The sequence below is a fragment of the Ylistrum balloti genome, unplaced genomic scaffold (genome assembly GCF_031769215.1).
Source record: "Ylistrum balloti isolate Yb309-2 unplaced genomic scaffold, AGI_CSIRO_Ybal_v1 Utg370708, whole genome shotgun sequence".
In the NCBI taxonomy this organism is placed as follows: domain Eukaryota; kingdom Metazoa; phylum Mollusca; class Bivalvia; order Pectinida; family Pectinidae; genus Ylistrum; species Ylistrum balloti.
This window is the reverse complement of record NW_026782424.1, coordinates 205,436-228,197: the sequence shown is the minus strand read 5'-3', so window position 1 is coordinate 228,197 and position 22,762 is coordinate 205,436. Positions and strand designations below refer to the sequence as shown.

General features: G+C 36.4%; 1 protein-coding gene across 1 annotated transcript; it reads right to left on the bottom strand.

Moving 5' to 3' along the window:
• Positions 1 to 623: 623 nt before the first annotated feature.
• On the bottom strand, positions 624 to 20,763 carry LOC132557707 (uncharacterized). Its single transcript, XM_060222227.1, has 4 exons — positions 16,729 to 20,763; positions 9,052 to 9,675; positions 8,214 to 8,348; positions 624 to 2,851 (listed from the first exon to the last, which is right to left on the bottom strand). The coding sequence occupies exons 1-4, from the start codon at positions 20,761 to 20,763 to the stop codon at positions 2,618 to 2,620; spliced, it is 5,028 nt and encodes a 1,675-aa protein (XP_060078210.1). The 3' UTR covers positions 624 to 2,617.
• Between the last annotated feature and the right edge of the window lie 1,999 nt (positions 20,764 to 22,762).

The window sequence follows — 22,762 nt, the reverse complement described above, 5'->3', positions numbered from 1 at the left end:
GGACGGAATACACAAATAAACATGTTTCAAGTTGATATCTCATTCTATCAGCAGAAACTTCTCTTTACTCCGACAATCATACAAAACACATTTTGTCTTGGACATTGTATTAACACATGGGTGTGCGACACATATTTGTAAATATTTTTTGTCTGACCTTGATAATAGCACACAAGTATAGATGGGGATTCATGTCATTTTTGAAATACTGAAACCTTATTCACACTCATCATATACAATATGTCATTAGGTTTATATTTATCAAAATGGAAGCATGAATATTTGTGACACTGTTACATCTATTTACTAATAAACGGCACTTTAATGAGCCCACAGGGTGTTCTTGACCCTGTTTTTACTTTCTTTTTCAGGTTCCAAAACCCTCTTTTTTCAGAGCTGGATATTTAGTAGTTGTCAATTGCATGAACAGAATCTGTGCAAAACTGAAAATTCAGCATAACAAAGATGTTTTGAAAAAGGTGAAAAATGTGTCAATCTTAAGTTTGACAATGTTCATGGCAGCTCTGAGGTGTTCAGGTTGACAGGTGTGGCTGACACATAGGTTGAAAAAAAACCCAAGTACAGCTGAAAATTCAACCTGAATTATGACTCAGAAGCCGTTGAAAACATTTGAAAATATATCCCCGTGCATTGGATTATGTGATATGTTCTACATGAAATACACCATATACCTGCATCTGATTAAAATTATAAATTATATACATATACACAATTAAGTATCACAGACATTAATGCAGAAATAATATATTTATGTACAATTTTCAACAAAAAAAAAGTTTTACGTTGAGTTACCTCCCTTGATGAGACACACTTGCTTTATCCACCTATATATATCAGTTCTGTTGCATCACAAGTGCGTCACAGTATATATTACATAGTAAGTTAAGAAGTCTGGCCTTTTCAACATGATTGTAATATAAAAATGAAAGTTGGTTACAAATTATGTATGTAATGTTACAACACAGGAGACCAAACTAACTGAACAGAAAAAAGACTTATGAGATGACATCTAGGGGGCCATCTTCTAAAAAAGAAAATACAACTGAACAAATGTAACACAATTATATCTCATTGTAAGTAAACAGTTTGCATAGCCGTGTCATACTATTATTAAATGAGGCTTACACGCAGGTCCTATATTTATATTTCATGAACATCACTACGATAAATTTGGCACTAACTAATACAAAGATAAATCTATAAAAAATAATTGAATAACAGATTAAACTATTACCTATTGTCTCAGTGAAAACTGATTGATGTTTGATCCTTACATATCCTATAACAAACTCTTTACTCTTAATTAAGTTACAGAAAATCAATTAGTTATCAAAACGTGCTATATTTCAACCACGAAAGTTGGATTTTCGTGAAGTTTGATGCACTTGAAATATTTCTTTTCTGATTCATCAAGTTAGTTTCCCACAAACTCAATTATACATGCACACTTCTATTTTTTCCTCGATTTCTTACTATTTTGGAAAAACATTGATTGTCTTGCTTTATAATCATTTATTTCAAAGTAATTTTGATTTAAGCAGATTTTGTTTTAATATTTGAATACTGTTTGTTTCTTAATTGTTTACTTAATTGTAAGTATCACAACTTTGATCTTTCACAAAAGCCATTACAATTTTAAACAACTCTGATCTCTGACTGGTAAAGTTGGTACCAATATAGATAAAACCACAGATCTTAAGAATATCAACATGACTTTGTAAATATTTCATGGTGAAATGTCTGATTTATTAGAAGGAAACCTATATGATTGCATGCATGAACACATACTTAGGTACAAATTTACAAATCATCTTTTTATTTTACAAAATTGTTTCTTTCCAGATATTTTTTTTAACTCCGAGTATTGTAAAATGACATTTTCAGGGCTATATTTTGACTTCTCATAAATGTACCCTAAATTGTGTTAATCTAGAAATTCCAAATCAACACTGCTCTAGATATTCTAAAACATAACACATGTGGACTCAAGCTCTGTAATCAATATCATAAAACGATATTGTCTTTAACAATTTCAATGACTACATACGGTCAGCTCTGAAGCAGATTCCTGTCGTGGTAAACTATAACACTTCACTAAATAAAATGCAATTAAAATAATTTTTACACAAACAAGACATCACGACTAAGATTAATAACACTTACCAAACATAGAACATTTTCGTGTTTATGGCTATAAGTACGAATACTTATCAGAAAATTTTATCAGCGCCAGCTATGCGACAATTCTATCAGATACGTAACGCATATTCAAGGTAACAAGGTTTAGCGCTTTTCATATTTATGTACACAACCTTTTTGCGATGCTTTCAAAATCATCATTTTATTTATTAAAAATAGGACGAATTCATAAAGGATTAAAAAAACACCACTTTTTAACAGATAATTCATTAGACATATATAATCACAGGGCTGATTGTTCTCAAATGCCTGGTAGATCTAATAAATGTGTACAGCAAATGAACTTGGTGACGTACAGTTACAACGTCACAGAAACTTGTAACTCTAACTGCTTACATCACAGAAAATGCCTTAATAAAGAGTCATACTTCACAGAAATTTTTTATCTTCCCGAGTGTCACACCTTCTGTGGAATATTTTGTTGAATCATTGCTACATTTTGTTTTTCCTCCTCATGACGTCGCTGTAGTTTCTTGAGATCCACAACTTCGACTGGTTTTTGAGTCCTCACAGGCGACTGGGTTTCTTTCTTATTCAATGGAGACAATTGAGACGAGACTTCATATGAATTGTACTGAGAGGGTTTAGCTTTTACCACTGGTTTCGGAACATTTTTGGCATACTCTAGAGCCTGTTGATGGAAAGGAAAAAAGTTACAAGTTTCAACAGTGAAAAACTATTTATAACTTTACTGATTTGTCTTACAGAAAAAGATTTAAAATGTCAAATATTTCAGATTATAATAACAATCTTTCTAAAAATGAATTTAATTACAATCACGTATAAAAAAAAACAAAAACTGATTCTAGGTTATCAATTACACTTAATACTTAAATGACAAATTCTGCATGAAAAATTAATAAATTTTGCTGTTTGGACAATATAAAATAAAAAGAGTTTGTGAGCAGTTGCATGCAAGTAAACTAATATTAGTACATGAAGTACTACCTTTCTGAGTTACTGCATAGGAATTTCTTATTTATGTAACTTCGGAACTAAATATGTTTCACACAATATGATCTGGGTATCTTGTTGGACATTTTGCAGAAAAGACAATTTCAAAATTCTGCTACTACCTCTAATAACTGATACTATGATAAACAGATGATGTAAACCAAAACTGATACAACAATATCATATACTAGCATAATATCTATTTATTACATGTACTGTAAAGGTTTCCAAACATGTATTTTTTTAAAGAGAAAATGTTAAAAGGGCCCTATTATTGAAATTGTTAATGTCTACTCAAAACATTTCAATATTTCTACAACTGTAAGTGATCAAAAGGAAAGATTTCATTTCTCAAAAGTTTTCATACATTCATTAAACTTTATTTGCATATATCAATAACATAATATTATCTGTTGTGTGACCTGTCCCTGAATCATACATATAAAACTCTCATTGGTTAATCAATCTAGCAACTCAACCTTCAACCAAACATATCCCTGTATTACAACCCTCAACCAAACATATCCCTGTATTACAACTCTCCACCAAACATGTCCCTGTATTACAACTCTCCACCAAACATGTCCCTGTATTACACCAAACATGTCCCTGTATTACACCAAACATGTCCCTGTATTACAACTCTCCACCAAACATGTCCCTGTATTACAACTCTCCACCAAACATATCCCTGTATTACACCAAACATGTCCCTGTATTACAACTCTCCACCAAACATGTCCCTGTATTACACAAAACATGTCCCTGTATTACAACTATCCACCAAACATGTCCCTGTATTACAACTCTCCACCAAACATGTCCCTGTATTACACCAAACATGTCCCTGTATTACACCAAACATCTCCCTGTATTACACCAAACACGTCCCTGTATTACAACCCTCAACCAAACATGTCCCTGTATTACAACTCTCCACCAAACATGTCCCTGTATTACAACTCTCCACCAAACATATCCCTGTATTACACCAAACATGTCCCTGTATTACAACTCTCCACCAAACATATCCCTGTATTACACCAAACATGTCCCTGTATTACAACTATCCACCAAACATGTCCCTGTATTACACAAAACATGTCCCTGTATTACAACTATCCACCAAACATGTCCCTGTATTACAACTCTCCACCAAACATGTCCCTGTATTACAACATGTCCCTCCACATGTCAAACATGTCCCACCAAACATGTATGTATTACAACTCTCCAACATGTCCCTGTATTACACCAAACATGTCCCTTGTATTACACCAAACATGTCCCTGTATTACACCCAACATGTCCCTGTATTACACCAAACATGTCCCTGTATTACAACTCTCCACCAAACATATCCCTGTATTACACCAAACATGTCCCTGTATTACACCAAACATGTCCCTGTATTACACCAAATATGTCCCTGTATTACACCAAACATGTCCCTGTATTACACCAAACATGTCCCTGTATTACACCAAACATGTCCCTGTATTACCACCCAAACATGTCCCTGTATTACACCCAACATCTCCCTGTCCCAAACATGTCCTTTATAACATCTATCCACCAAACATATCCCTGTATTACACCAAACATGTCCCTGTATTACACCAAACATGTCCCTGTATTACAAAACATGTCCCACCAAACATGTCCCTGTACACCATTACACCCAACATGTCCCTGTAACATGTCCCTGTATTACACCAAACATGTCCCTGTATTACACCATGTCCCTGTATTACATTACACTATGTCCCTGTAAACATGTCCTTGTATTACACCAAACATATCCTTGTATTACACCAAACATGTCCCTGTATTACACCAAACATGTCCCTGTGTTACACCAAACATGTCCCTGTATTACACCAAACATGTCCCTGTATTACACCAAACATGTCCCTGTATTACACCAAACATGTCCCTGTATTACACCAAACATGTCCCTGTATTACACCAAACATGTCCCTGTATTACACCAAACATGCCCCTGTATTACACCAAACATGTCCCTGTATTACACCAAACATGTCCCTGTATTACACATGTCCCTGTATTACAAACATGTCCCTGTATTACACCAAACATGTCCCTGTATTACAACTCACCAAAACATATCCCTGTATTACACTCTCCACCTAAACATGTCCCTGTATTACACCAAACATGTCCCTGTATTACACCCAACATGTCCCTGTATTACACCAAACATGTCCCTGTATTACACCAAATATGTCCCTGTATTACACCAAACATGTCCCTGTATTACACCAAACATGTCCCTGTATTACACCAAACATGTCCCTGTATTACAACTCTCCACCAAACATGTCCTTGTATTACACCAAACATGTCCCTTGTATTACACCAAACATGTCCCTGTATTACACCAAACATGTCCCTGTATTACACCAAACATGTCCCTGTATTACACCCAACATGTCCCTGTATTACACCAAACAAATTACATCCCACCAAACATGTATTACACCAAACATGTCCCTGTATTACACTGTCCCTGTATTAACATGTCCCTGTATTACACCAAAACATGTCCCACCAAACATGTCCCTGTATTACACCAAACATGTCCCTGTATTACACCAAACATGTCCCTGTATTACACCCAACATGTCCCTGTATTACACCAAACATGTCCCTGTATTACAACTCTCCACCAAACATGTCCTTGTATTACACCAAACATGTCCCTGTATTACACCAAACATGTCCCTGTATTACACCAAACATGTCCCTGTATTACACCAAACATGTCCCTGTATTACAACTCTCCACCAAACATATCCCTGTATTACACCAAACATGTCCCTGTATTACACCAAACATGTCCCTGTATTACACCAAACATGTCCCTGTATTACACCAAACATGTCCCTGTATTACAACTCTCCACCAAACATGTCCTTGTATTACACCAAACATATCCCTGTATTACACCAAACATGTCCATGTATTACACCAAACATGTCCATGTATTACACCAAACATGTCCCTGTATTACACCAAACATGTCCCTGTATTACACCAAATATGTCCCTGTATTACACCAAACATGTCCCTGTATTACACCAAACATGTCCCTGTATTACACCAAACATGTCCCTGTATTACACCAAACATGTCCCTGTATTACAACTCTCCACCAATCTACCAAACCACCAAAAAATGTATGTAGACTTTCCAATGGATGAACTATGTATGATAAGACAACCATTATTATTATTAAGCAAAGTGCCTTGATCATGATTAATTGAAATTAACTGAAAAAATAGATATAAGGAAAAATCCTTGGAAAGTAACATTCCAAAACATGTACACAAACCAACACAACAACAGTTAAATTTGTGTACACAACAACGATAACATTGTGTACACAACAACAGTTAAATTTGTGTACACAACAACAATAACATTGTGTACACAACAACAATAACATTGTGTACACAACAACAATAACATTGTGTACACAACAACAGTTAAATTTGTGTACACAACAACAATAACATTGTGTACACAACAACAATAACATTGTGCCGAAGATAGTCTCCCAAAAACAAAAGTGAGTCACCATAGCTCTCAACTTGAAAAGTGTAAGTTGCTGCTATATTCTTCTGGTAGTTAATGTGTTTCCTTATTTGTATCAAATGTGCCACTTAATATGATGTCAAGTAAGCAACGAAGAAAGTTAGTAAAAGAAGTCTCATGTGTTTTAGCCTGCTCTATAAAAAATGTTCACACTTTTCTGACAGAGAATATCCTCTAAATTTCCTAGGATGGCCTGCTCTCAGTCATGATTTTGATACAATAGATGATGTTTTGTTATAGTTGATCGGTACTTTGAGACTGAGGTTTGAGCTTGTGCAATACTGAAAACTGAATCACAGGTTATTTGAGAAAATGTTTGTACATCTGACTGTATAGCTCCCCAAAGCAACATACAAGGATGTCATTATCAGGAAGAGAAAATATTACTAAGTAGAGAGGACATTTTGACAGTGAGTGAATGAATTGATCATGTTAGCATTTTGTGTTTAGGTCAAGATAATTTTATTTTGTGTTGATTTTTATCGGAACATGCTACCAGCACAGCACGATATGTGATCATTTCTCAAATATTTCTGTTAGGTTTTTGACAATTGAATAGTAGTAATAAAACTGAACATACCACTTTCTTCTCAAAGTTTGTAGGAAAACAATCATGATAAAAAATTGTTAAGGCTCTCATACTTTGGCTAGATATATCACAACTAGCGATTGGTAACAATTTCTCTATCAACTTGCTTAGATACAAATCAAAAGGTACCATCAGACATCAAAAACTCACGAAATTTTGTGTTAGTCGCCAACCTGTTCTCGTTAAAGTACCAGTGCTTTAGGGAAATGTCAATCAATTTGCAGATAACTTACCATTTTTCCAAGAAAGTTTTGACACAAAATATTTTCTTCCCAGAAAAATTTGCATGCTGTAATAATGCAATCTTACCAAAAAAACAGAACTAAGCGATCCTTGATGAGAACAGATTGGCGAACAGTGTAGCACACGATGATAATAAAAACACCCAAAATGTAAGGTTTGGAAAATAAATTCCCTGATCTTTGTGAACACTTTCAAACTGATCACACAAACTGTCATGCAGTAATTCCAAAACTATGATATACCAGAGCTGTATGAACATGCAAACAAGTTAATAACACCACAAAACTCCTGTTGAGGACAACAAGACATATTTCTGTCGTAAACAAAACAGCTGATTAGGAAAACAGACATAGCTGAACATTAACATCCAAAAACTCATTAATTAACCAAGAATCACAACAACACAACTCAAACAGTGGACAGGTCACACCTGACTTACTAGTTTACGTCTATTAGCCTCGCCCCGGGGCCGTGTCTTGGCCAAACGCCCAGGGGCAGAGGTTGAGTTGAGGGCTTGATGTATGTGTTTGCTCTGTGCGTCAGACATAGGCGTGTCTGGGTAACTGTTATACACCAGAGACTGACTTACTGCACGCCGTTTGTTTTCCTCCCGTTGATCAACTGAAGGCTGGCGCCGTTGGGCAGGTTTACGATCAAGCAACTCCTGTCGGTTCCGCTCCATCACCAATCGTGCATATTCATTCTGTTTAAATTTTTTTTCGTGCTGCCCACAAAGACAAAGAAATTAAATTAAATAATTAATTTATCAAGGATAATCTTTCTTTATTTTACAACTATTGAAAAACAAGGTTTAGCAACTTATACCAATTGTTCTTGTAGGCTTGAATGTATATGAGGGGTCTTAGTGTGGCAGGAAACACAAGTCCCAAGCAAGAAAAACCCACGTGGTTAGGCAGATAAACCTCTATATTTTCACGTCTGTTCCAGGAATCGAATCCCGGGCAGCTAGGTGAAAGGCCTATGTCTTACCACTCTACCACCCGACCACCCTTTATATATCCCTTAGATGGTATTTATTCTGCGTTAACACAATATGGCTGACATTCTACCAGTGACTTCTTATTTTCACTACATATAGGTGGTCTCAGAATACAATGCACTAGACAAATGTAGCCAAATCAATACAAAAGCTCACATATCTTTCAGGACAAGTAAAAACCAGTAAACCTATAAAAAGTCATTCAGCAAGCTCTTAAGATTGAAAGACCTTCGACATCTCTTGTAGAATTATTTCGATCATGAACACTTCGAAAAATATCTCTAAGATTCCCTATTTCAGAAAGGCCAGCATTATTCTATAATACATGAAATCATAAACAATTTCTTTTTCTGTTCATGCAGTCGATTTCATCACCACTGTTGTCACTGACAGTTACATGCTAATATAGGTTCTTAAATGTACAAACCTTCTCTTTTAGCGTTTCATTTTCCCAGTCTGGACCTAGAGGCGCTCGGTTAACTTCAAACTCCTTTTTCAGTCTTTTGTAGTCACTGAGTGTATACACCTGGTACCATGGTGGTTCATTGGGATCTTTCTGTAGATTCTTCTGATGAATTGCTGCGTACCCCTGAAGTTCTACACGGATAGGACTGGCCTGGAAACGGTCGTCTGTCCCTGCGGATATCGGTGGAATTTTAGGATATGGGTTCGGAGAACGATTCTTTAACTCTGTCTCATATGATGGTTGTTTGTCATAACCTTGCTGCTGTGGTTCGTACAAGGGATGTGACTGTTGGTCGTAGGATGGATAGCGCTGGTAAGAAGAACTCTGGTTATGTGGGACAGGAGGCTCCGGAGGTGGGGGTGGCTGTGTTTGATAAGCCTGTTGAGGTTGTTGTGTTTGCTGGGGTTTCTGTTGGTAGGGGGGAGACCCCTGGGGTTGGTACTGGGGCTCATAATTCTGGTTTGTCTGAGGTGGTAACTGGCTTTCTTGGTCTGGGGCCTGGCTGTAGTCAAAATTGTACTGCTCTGGGGGTGGAAGTCCAGGTGGGGGTCCAGAAGGGAGGCCAGGTGGGGGTCCTGGAGGAGGCTGAAGATAAACAAATCTTTTGATAAAAAGGTGGATAATTAATTCATTTCCACTTTATAATTCTAAGTAACTTAGAACAATATTTAAAAGCTCTACAGTACATGTATCTTCCTTTTCTTTTTCAAAATTACACATCAGATATTGGAAACAATTTACATAGATTTATAAATAGGAATTTATCTCAGATAAATTAGCACTACAACTCAGTGATGTAATATTAAAACGGTTTACTAAAACATTTATCCAGTAACATCAAGAACAGGCAGGAGAGAAACACAATCATCAAACTAGTTTGCAATGAACCTGTACTATAAGGTTAATTGAGTGAGAATTCCAACAGAAATTGGTCTCATAACAACATCAGTCTATACTACATGGTAGAAAATTTGATTATTTAATTAATATCATCTAAAAAAACACTTCAGTTTAAGACGGAGCTATTTATCAATTACTTTAAGAGTTTTAGGTTCACCCTAAGGATATACAGTGCATAACCAATGACCTTTTTTTAACCTAAAGATTAATGTACAGTGCTTGACCTCTGAACTTACTAACCTTTTGTGATAACTATACTGTGCTTGACCTCTGAACTTATTAACCTAAGGATAATTATACAGCGCTTGACCTCTTAACTAACTAACCTTTTGTGATAATTATACAGTGCTTGACCTCTGAACTAACTAACCTTGTGTGATATTTATACAGTGCTTGACCTCTGAACTAACTAACCCAGGGATAACCATACAATGCTTGACCTTTGAACTTACTAACCTAGGGATAACTGTACAGTGCTGTTGATAAAGCTATAACTTATATGGAAATAGTTTTGTTTGATTAAACATGTTTAAACAACAGGTGTATGTATGTGAATTGCAGGTTAACAGATCCAGATTGTTGTTAAACCAAATACAGGTACAAAATGATACAGTATAATTGCATAACGTTTCAAAGGAGCCTGTGTACTATATTTCGAATGATTATCTATCCACCGTTAGACCTGTTTACTACACTGTTCACCTAGAGAGGATTAAATATCTTAAGATTGATCAAATTCTGATAAATATTTATCTTAATCACATACCATACCTATACTGTGTATTAATTTAGAATCGGTCAGAGGCCACCATGTTTGGCATCAGACCAGGTGATCACCATAGTCTAAAGTGTACAAAGAATTCTCAGCTTAAAATTTCATTCTAAACATTTTTTTTAAAATATGACTGTAGTGCACGAAGTATATCCTTTTAACAGTCTCTTTAGACACATTTTACTGTAAGTACAAAATCCAGCAATTTGTAAAAGCTCTTGTGTTTATTGAAATACATAGGAATATATTAATACTATAGGTGGTTTGCTCAGGCAGTGTCAAGTGTTCACTATTGGGGCGTAACAGTAGATCTCTGATAAACAGCTAAAATTACATGAAGATTAGAAATTTACAAATCGTAGTGTTCAATAATTAGTGGATTAGTGTACGGTTACGTGCTGAAATACGCCCATTTAGGAGTCCGACACAAAACAATTTTGTCAAAGTCAAGGGTTTGGACTCCTTACATGGTAATGAAACAACATGTTTTGGTTATTCTACAGAACAGCGATATTTATGGGTAGGCGTATTAAGAGTTATGGACTTACTGTCAGAATATTTACAATATTTTGTATACTTCTGTACATTACTAATGATACAAAAAGTTTCCTTCACATCTGGCCACTACATACTGTAAACTCATAACATACTATATTTTTATCTTTTCCCAGGGTTTAACTTTCATGGTTTTCAAAAATGTCGGATATGGAACATTCAATTTTGCTATGAGATATTTTAGGGCTGGAGAGAGAAAGTGATTGTAACCTCTGGAGTATCGAGGATGGTTCAGGGAGTGGAGAGAGAGAAAGTGATCTTAACCTCTGGAGTATCGAGGATGGTTCAGGGAGTGGAGAGAGAGAAAGTGATTGTAACCTCTGGAGTATCGAGGATGGTTCAGGGAGTGGAGAGAGAGAAAGTGATTGTAACCTCTGGAGTATCGAGGATGGTTCAGGGAGTGGAGAGAGAGAAAGTGATTGTAACCTCTGGAGTATCGAGGATGGTTCAGGGAGTGGAGAGAGAGAAAGTGATTGTAACCTCTGGAGTATCGAGGATGGTTCAGGGAGTGGAGAGAGAGAAAGTGATCTTAACCTCTGGAGTATCGAGGATGGTTCAGGGAGTGGAGAGAGAGAAAGTGATTGTAACCTCTGGAGTATCGAGGATGCCATTAACCATCCTTAAGATATCTTGAAAATAATTATTAACAGCAGAATTATCGTTTAAATGTATATTCAGTGGCAAATTGTTGACCCTACATGACCTGGGTTGCCTGGTCACAGCACCCAAAACTGGTCACATGTTGATTTTTCAAATTTAATTAGCTTTTTGCTTAGCCATTTATCTGATTCTGTTTAACATAATGTTGAACCTCTGGCTTATAATTTACAAATATTGAAAAGTGTAGCCTATTTGTTATTTTGTTCAACAGCTGACACTGATTGTGAAGATATCTATTAAAATATATATGTTGACTATGAAAACGTCTCTTGTTTCTTGTAAAAAAGATTAAATAGTAGTAAGTTTGTATGCATAAGTATACACAGCTGGCAGAGATCTGTAGACAATTAAGTATATATTACCAAAACTTTAGCACCAACAACCAAAATCTAGCTTTAACATTAATATATGCAGATAAAAAAAATTGCTTCTTCAAATCAAATATGAATATTTTATGGAATAAAAGAAACTCAGTATATAAAACCTTTTGAAATTTATGATAAAACTATTCTAAAAGAAATGTCTGTTTGCTTAATTTACACAGATCTTGATGACAAAGCTGCTGTCATTTTACTGTACCAATATACCACATCCAATATACCGCAGTGTGACAGAACTTGGAGTCTAGCCAATGTACATTCAAATCGACAGGATCAACATTGGGGGGAGTTTTTAAACAGCAGAATAACAAAATGTAAATATTCATCTCCAATACTCCAAGATTAGAATTACAAGCCCCTAGTGAATATGCATACTGGTATCCAGTATTGTACAGTCGACTGTCTTGATGAAAAAATACACTAATAAAGTGGTAAGGACAACATTATACTCAATCACTTTTTGTCAGTCTTTTTCATCAACACATAATACAAATGTAAACTGACAGATTTTTTTAAAATCTTTTAACATTCTTTCATATCATGAGTACAGTATACATTATTTTATCAATATCTTACTGAGGTCACACAATGATAACTCAGTTCACTTTTTAAAGGTACCATACTATAATAAATATTAACATGTTTATCAATTCATTTTATCCCAGCGTAGCTGTAAATGGCTTTAATATCAAATAGGCAGTATTGCCTTCATTTCGATTTGGTCACCAATGAAAACAATCATCAGTATCTACAACATGTAAATACATGATGTATCTACAATGCATATAGAACTAAAACACATTTTAATCTGTATTATCTGAAAGTTTTGTATTTAAATTGTCAACATCTTAATTTCTAAGTATTTTATACGTTCCTGTGTCACTCTGATGTTCCCAAAAAAGATTTCATCAGAGTGTACTACCATCTAGAATTCTATAGACCTGAAATTGTTATCGTGAGGCTGAAATGTTTGCAGTCTAGCTCTTTGTGGATAGACTGAAATGTTCTTGGACTATGTCTGTGTATGTTCTTGATCTTGGTATGTGTTGATATACTGAAATGTTTTGGTCTTGTTTTGACACACTGCAGTGTTTTTGGTCTTGGTTTGACACACTGAAGTGTTTTTGGTCTTGTTTTGACACATTGCAGTGTTTTTGGTCTTGGTTTGACACACTGAAGTGTTTTTGGTCTTGGTTTGACACACTGAAATGTTTTGGTCTTGTTTTGACACACTGAAATGTTTTTGGTCTTGGTTTGACACACTGCAGTGTTTTTGGTCTTGTTTTGACACACTGAAGTGTTTTTGGTCTTGGTTTGACACACTGAAGTGTTTTGGTCTTGGTTTGACACACTGAAATGTTTTTGGTCTTGTTTTGACACACTGCAGTGTTTTTGGTCTTGTTTTGATAAACTGAAATGTTTTTGGTCTTGGTTTGACACACTGAAGTGTTTTTGGTCTTGGTTTGATACACTGAAATGTTTTTGGTCTTGGTTTGACACACTGAAATGTTTTGGTCTTGGTTTGACACACTGAAGTGTTTTTGGTCTTGGTTTGACACACTGAAATGTTTTGGTCTTGTTTTGACACACTGAAATGTTTTTGGTCTTGGTTTGACACACTGAAGTGTTTTTGGTCTTGGTTTGACACACTGAAATGTTTTGGTCTTGGTTTGACACTCGAAGTGTTTTTGGTCTTGGTTTGACACACTAAAGTGTTTTTGGTCTTGGTTTGACACACTGAAATGTTTTGGTCTTGTTTTGACACACTGAAATGTTTTTGGTCTTGGTTTGACACACTGAAGTGTTTTTGGTCTTGGTTTGACACACTGAAATGTTTTTGGTCTTGTTTTGACAGACTGGAATGTTTTTGGTCCCAGTATATATATTGATAATACTCAAGTACATACAGAGTGTGATATTTCTGTGTATAACATGTTTGAATTATACCTGTGTATTCTTAGACCTTGACTGGTAATGGTCAAATAACGTCAAACTGGACACTCAAGCTTTAAACAGGGCTGTAAGTGACTAATTCATAAAACATAGATTTTCATGTTGATACTGAACTTCACGTTTAAAGACCTGACAATACCTTTGAATGTAATCCCCACACAAACACTATTAATCTTACACAGAGCCATGCCTGGGAGAAAAAGCTAATACACATTGCTATGTCGTTCGTCGTCAAGACTTGTCAACTTATCACAAGAATTGAAAAACATTTACCACTTTTAAACTTCTGATTTTAGATCTTTTTAAAAGAATGATAATTATTCGTTTTACTGGTAAACTGATAACATAATTAAGGAAAAATATCTTCATTAAATTCAATTTAAGCTAGTCAATAACACCAGGTATATACTTTTTCAGAAAGTTGAATAAAATTTCTAACGAGCAGCCTTTTAGAATAAACATGTGATATGTTTGCTACTGTTATGAATACCTATACAATAAAATTATATGGAAACAGTACATAGCTTTATTCACTACAGGTCCTGTATTTGTAGTGACAATTCAAACATTTATACAAACTCAAACGTAAAGAAATTTTCTAATAAAGTTCGGGAATGAAATGCCTCACTTCAATCGATACATTGAAAATACCTGCCATCTTTTCGAAGCCAAATTATTTTTCACTTCTGAAACTTTTTTCTTTTGTCTGTCTATTGATTGCTCTTCCCTCTGTCTTCTGTCTTTCCTTTGTCTGTCAGTCTGTCTGTCTTTCCTTTTGTTTGTCACCAAAAATATGAAATGATGAATTTTTCTACAGAATTCAAAGTGTTATTGCTTACTACAATGTATATATTGCAGTTGAGGTTGATACACCTGAAAGCTGACCCATTATCCAGGTAGACTAACACAATCTATATGATATACATGTATAGCTAGGAATTTAAGTCCCCAAGTAGTGAAACGAAAAGTAAACTTAAACTGAAGACAAGGTCAAAGTTATTAGTCTACGTGCTTCAAAGTCAGTTTACTTTCTATTTAAAGTCTCTAAGTAAATCTAAATAATTAATTTACTGTGAATACACAGACAATCCTGTCTCCAAGACACATCCAAACATCAACAACCACATTATACAAAGTGCCAGGTAACACAAATACTGTTGTCTTGGCCCTCTATAACTCGCACAGCTTATACTTTTAATAAATCGCTTCTCACAAACCTTTTTTCATGACAACCTCCCAAAAAATTTCTTGAAGTATCACAAAAAATATTCAGAATCTATTTTTTTTATCAAAATTTACCTGTTTATCAAAGCAACAGTTTAGAGCCTTAGAGCTTATAAATTGATAGATCTATAAGAATTTCAACTTTAATAAAAACTACAGTACCCATCAATGGCATCACTATACCTTGAACAATATATAGTGGACACATGAACGATTGACATACTAATTACACAGTTGTTGAATTGAAGTCTCGGTTCCCTAGAATCCAACCACTTAATCATTCACACCTGTGACAGAGTTCCAGTGACAGTGTTAACATTCAATTATTTATGTGCATGTCTGTGTTGAAGTTAGAGATCTATGGGATTAGCTCGTTGCCTAGACAGATCAACCACAAAACACATCTTGATACCAAAGGCCAGTTCTATAAATCACAATTGTTTAAGACTAACATAATTTGCTTGACAATGCGTAGAATGATGAATACATTTTGTTATCAGAGCCATGTTGTTGAAGCTTTCCTATACAATCAGAGGGTGTGCATGTAGCTCTATAAACCAACATATTGATTTTATTTTCATTTGGAATTTCATCAAGTTCACTTCAAAAAACATGTTTTGAAAATAAAATCTGTTAAACATAAGTACCTTCTGACCTAAACAATAGAAGATTCAAATCCTTTTCCAGTTTAACATTTTATCAGATAAAAGGAAGAATCTAAAATGACTGTTAAACAATGGAGAAGATGATAAAGAAACTTTTCCAGTATTGTAGGCCAAAAGGGTCATCATAGATCTGTCTTTCAGAGACTGGCATTACTGTTGTTTCTTAACAAACTGTTAAATGAGTGATCCATCTTATTTTTGTTTTCGAATATCAATGGATATTTTTGCTGGTAACCCAGTTTCGAGAACACAAGGACCAAATCATTACGTTCTTATAGATGCTAATTACAAGTGTTATCACAGTTGATTCCTTAAGATTTGAAATATAACAGAAAACATGCTGTGTTTCTCAGACAATAAGTCCATGTCTAGTAATAAGCCCACTAACTTTTTTTTCTGTTCAGTAGAATTACCAAAAATGTTCTGAAATATGCTCACCCTTCGTATGTTGTAGCTATAACGTACTGGCTGCCTAGGCTTATAACAAAACATAACTTTACAAGGACAAGTTATCTTTTCATAGACTTACTTGGTAATACTGCTGTCTGTATTGCTCCTGGTCAGGATACTGTCCATCATATGCGCCTGGGTAATACTGTGTTCCTACAGGACGGGCTCCACCTGTAGCTTGAGAACCATGCAGCACCTCTGCTGATACTTGTGGAATGCTCCGGGGGTCACCTCCTTCCCCCCGGGGACTCAGAACTTTGAGATTTATATCCACACTAATTCGTTGCCCATCTTCTGTCACTATTTCCTGTGTGACAGGCTTTAGGTCTAAAGCTTTAAATGTTTGTGGTGGCATAGCATGCCCTTCCATACGATCACTAGGCTTCGTTCTCGGTGGCTTGTTATCTAGCGGTTCCAAATAGTGGTTTCTAGTGGGAGTACCATACATATGAGCAGGTTGTCTCCCTTGGTTTTGCCCTTGACTATATAGAGGTTGACGAATGAGTCCATTTTCACTAGGGTACTTTTGCAGACCCCTGTTTTTCCTAAGACTTGTTCCTGAAGCTGTTTTAGACTTGGTGGTTTGTTTTGCGTCTTTCCTTTTTTCAAGAGCTACGGAGCGTTTTGCCCAGAGAGCCTCAGCCATGGATGCATTCTCACTTGGAATGTACTCCTCCGGCGGGGAATCTGGATGACCTTTGTTAGAGGTTACATTACGCGTTGTTTTTTTAATTCGAGGTTTTGGTGATACAAACACAGAGTCTAATTTACTCTCACCTTCCTTTTTCCTTTCCAATAAATAAGCATACGATTTTTCTGGAACTTTACCGTAATCCACCTTATTGTTTTCTACAAAGTCATATTTCAGAGGTGGCGGATTAACGAGTTCCATTCTCTCTGTTTCTTTCTCATCATAACCATAGGGAACATTTTGTTCATGGTAAGCCTGTTGTGGTGGTGGAGGAGGCGGGTTCTGCCAGGGATCTTCTAACGAGTCCTCCAGAGGCAGTTTGGGTATGACAAATTCCTCGTCTTGCTGAGCCTGTGTTCTGAGTCGCCTCTGAAGGTGTGCCTGGTATTCGGCTTCTTGTTTCATCAGTTGATCCTCCTCCTCCTCCTGTTCGTAGCCATTCTGTATTAGAGAGCGTGGCTGTCTGTAGTTATCGTTACGGTCATTGTACTGTTCAGGCTCATTTCTGCCCCTGTTTTGTTGGTCATCATATGGGTTTCTGTCATTGTATCTGTTACGATCATCAAAATGAGCAGGTTCCTGTCGACTATCACGGTACTGTGGAGGGTCATTTCTATCCTCCTGACCCCTATCACCACGATTATTGTAACTATTGTACTTATTACGACTATCGTACCTTTCATCTCGATTTCTGTCATCATACTGAGGCTGTTCATTTCTGTCCTCGTAACGATTATATCCTGTGTTCCTGTCTTCATATCGATCATTTTGACCTTGACCTGTATTGTTCTGGATCATGACTTTGTTTCTGTCTTCGTATCTGTTTTCCTGTCTTGCATCGCGCATGACCGGTGGAGGATCCCTAGGGCCACCCTGGTTGTCTCCCCCTCCTTGTACAACCCGAGAGTAGCCCCTATTGTGGGCCTGTTGACTATACTGAGGATCATGACCTTGTGCTCTTTGACCTTGATTATTGTTGCGACTGTATTGGTCAGATACTGGAGCCCCAGGACCATCACTGTCTTTTCTACTATATTGACCCCCTTGTGGAGCCCTCTGATCTCCACTCTCTTTCCTTACATAAGGTTTGTAATCTTCCCTATATTGGGGCTCTGGAGGGGGGCGGCTGTATTGACTATTATATGCATCTCCTCCATAAGTATCTCTTGCATACCCTGGATGACCACCCTGAACAGGTGGAGCTTGTGTTGTCGCTGCCATGAATTCACTTTTCTTTTTATCGTCGATATCCAATTTTCTAAATGTTTCCTCTAGATCATCGTGTCCGTCATCCAGACGACTTTCCACAAATCGATACTGATCTTCCTCTTCTTGGGTAAATGTTGGTGAATCAACATACACACGTTTCACTGTTGGTAACGTCGTATTTGCAGCGTTGGCGCTCTTATGTTCCTGAATGACTGGTGATGGGGAGTGCTCGTGACGCTGTGGTAATATTGAAGCCGGTTTAGGTGTCTCGGTGTCAGACTGATCGTCAGAATCCCACTCTTTAATTGGAGGAGAAGTGTCACGATGGGTAGTTACTTGGTCAGGCTTTAAAGGTGAGCGAGGATGGGGTGTTGGAACACGTTCCTTCAAGTAGTTACTCTGAGCACGAGTCTGTTCCTCGTCACTATCGCTATTATCGCTTTTATTTTGGGGTTCTGGATGAAAAGAAACTACACTGCGGCCACTTTTACGTCCAGAAGTGGCTGAGTTTACTTTGGCGTTGTTGTGGACTGAATCCACACGTGCCCTTGACTGGGGTTTAGAGGAGTTTCGACCACTAGCTGGAGTCCTAACACTATTAGTAATATCTTCACGTCCTCTACCTGAGGCAGGTTTTAAACTAACATGAGTATCCTCGCGTCCTCTCACAGAGGAAGGTTTAACACTATGCTCAGTATCCTCGCGTCCACTCACAGAGGAAGGTTTAACACGATGCTCAGTATCCTCGCGTTTCGTAAACGGTTTTGGATTATCACTCTGAGTTTTCTTCTGTTCGATTATAGATTGTGGTTTAGCACTGCCGCGTGTGTTTTCACGATGTTGAACTGCTTGCTCTGCACGAGGTGTAAACTTTGCGTTTTGTGTTCCCTCCCGTGGGGTGTCTCCTTGTGCAGCGAGAATGGCAGGATTAGCAACTGCGTATACACTACTCGTACTACGTCTGGTGGTTGGTTCTTCAGTCCTAGCAGTGGTCTGGGGAATTCTACTTTTGGCAGAATCTGGTACCCCAGAGCTAGGTTTCGGTGTAGGTACTCCACGTGAAAGTTCCGAGTCTGGACGCACAAGACTTTGTGCGTTTGGGTTGTCTTTAAGTCTAGAATGAACAGATGCTGAATTTATATTGGGTACTTTGTTTGATTTTGGAGATTCTACTTCGTAAGTTTTCCGCCCTGTGATTGGTGAATTCTGCCCGGAGTTGGAATCTAAACTGTCTTTTAAGTTTTGAGACTGCTCAATGTCAAGACTGTCCTGTATATATTGGGATGCCTCTAAGCTGTCCTTAACATCAGATCTTCTGGTTGACGGTTGTTCTTGACCCTCTGACCTCTGTGTCAAAGCAGGGTTATGACCTCCCGGTGTGACCCCGTGGTCTGGACTGTGTGGAGAAATATAATTGAAGAGATTAGTTTTTGTGTCAGATCTGACTGTATACCCAGCACCAGTGGTTACCTCAACAGCATGCAATGTTTCAGTACCTTTCACACTTTCTACTCTATGCGTTTGGACAGAAGCAGGGGAAGGGTTAAGGTTAGAGGGAACATGCACATCTACATCATGCAAGCACTTGTCATGCAGGGTGTCTGTCACTATTACAGAGCTACGAATACGTGCAGGTGTTACAAGTTCTTGTGAATAGTCCTCGTTCAACAACGAGCTATCTACCCGTGACAACAATGAATCGGATGTTCTCTCCTTTTCCTTCTGTAGATTCAGTTCGGGAATTACATGAGCCCGACTTTCGTTTTCTACTAGAGATATATTTAGCTCTGGAAAACTTGTCACAGCAGGTTGATCACAGGTTGCATCAAGCTCAGCTACAGAATTTCTACTTTTAAGTTCATCTTTGTTAACCTCATTTAATTTTTTCTCTCCGTCACCATCAGCTATTCTATGAGAATCAACTACATGTGGGTCCCTGCCATGGGTCCCATTGTTCTGCACAGTGACAGCACTATCGAGTTGCGTAGAAACAGGATTAGTAGAAGCTGGGTTATCAGGTAAGTTACTAGAATTGTCCAAGCAACTTGAGTTTGTTATTACACACCTGGTACCACCTGCCGCGGGTCTAGTGGTTGTACCAATACTACTATCCCCAGTCCGCTCCCGTAACAACTGAAGCAGAGCCGGGTTTTCCGTCACAATTCGTCCAGATGCAGATGAGTGTACACTACGTGGCTTGGTGCTACCACTCATATTACCTGAAGGCTTGTTCCATGATGGAACAGCTGTGGGACCCAAATCCTCAGGCAGGTATGGCGATCGCGGGCGTTAAGCGCAGCATAACACAGAGTCTTGGTAGTCTGAAAGTTACAGAGACAGAAAGTGAGAGGAGAGGAAAAAGCAAAGAAATCTATAACCAACCACAAGCTGCTGATTCCTTTATCAAACCTAATGTCATATTCTTAAAAATAAACAATTTCAAAACTCTAATCCTGTCCTTTGTAATTTGTCACTAAGTCTTAAATCTTGGGTACTTTTTTTTCTCACCAGATATTAGATTTATCTATTTATGTTTATTTTATTTTTCATCTTTATAAGGATGAAGTTAATTTTTTTTATAGTAATGGCCAATATCTCAAAAAACTGAGTGTACACTCCTATTTTACTTGTTTTATGAATCGATAACATACAAAAAATACTGTATGTTAATCCTAATTGTTCACTCACAGATTGCAGTATTTTTTCACTTATAATGGACTCTTTTATTCTATAATTTCTTAAACAGCGACATTGACCAATCAAATGTGATGTTACAAAATTGTCAATTTGTTTATGTCAGGGGAGTGATATTATAAAAAATGACCAATGAAAATACTTGTTCCATGGGAGTTTGAAATATACAATTTTGCTATTACTGATAAGTTTATTACAGGACATTTTTTCTTATGAATTTGATTTTATTGCCAAATTGGGTTTTTTTAGGTTTTTTTTTTTCTTCTTTTTTTCTCTCTATTATTTTTGTACTGTAAGTCAGATTTTGTCAGATATAATTATATGCCAGAAATTTGGTCAATTTTTGATTGGAAGGTCAAACAATGAGCATGTATTAACAAAAAGCAGTTACATGAAATGAGAAACAGAGAACAAGCATAAGGCTATAAGGTATATAACAACAATGTTACTTTGTGCTCTAATACAAAGTTCTATCTCACACTACACACTAAAACCTGCACCACAAAAACATTAGTCATATATTGTGTACAAATGTCTAAGACAGTTATCACTTCAGAATCCTTACTCTATTTTGATTTCTTATTTGAAATTTTCCTTTTTTCACTTAATTTTTTTTCTTTTTATTTATTTTATCAAATTTTTTTGGTTTTGTTTGTATTTTTTTTTCATTATTGTGAAATAAATTTGGAACTAAAGGCAAACTAATCTGATAATTAAAAATATCAAGATTTTTAAGCGAAGAAATAAAAATATGTTATCAATGGTAAAATGATTATTTCTGTGAATAAAACATCATGTCAGATAGTTTCAAATATTTATACAAAAGATAAAACTAAACACTCGTTAACTGAATAGTTGTCCTTAAGTTTTAAAATCTTCATGATCTATAAATCAAGAAAAAGAAACACAGAGGAGTTATCTACTATTAATAGTATATATATAGATATGTTAAGGAAATAAATCTGTATGTGTTAAACTGTGGCCTTACCATCATCCAACGATTGGTTGGCATGATAACATATCTATAAACTGTAATTAAAGTTACAAGGCGATACACAAATATATATAACAAGCAATTTTAGGGATTGAACCACACACCTTAAGTATTTGATAAACTAACACATAAAAAATTCAATACAATATCAATTTGTCAACATTTATTGGTAAAACTTTTAAATAGCACAAGTCATGAAGATCTTTTTTGATGCCAGACTTCAAGTTTTCCTCATGCAATTTGTTTATATATAGTTTATGAACAAATGTTAAAATACTGATATGATTCAATTTTCTCAAATGAGTAAATCCTTGATTTTCTAATTGGATGTCTCCAAACAGTAATTTTGCACATTGTAGCATTTGCACTCTTATCATTACGGCATTACAATCCTAGTCCTGCAGATCTGAGGTGTGTGGTTTGATCCCTGTTCTGGGCAGTTTGCATATGTGAGGAAGCCAACATCATTGACTGTACTGTGCTAAAGTATTAGTGTCCTTGGGCAAGACATTTTGCCCAAATTCG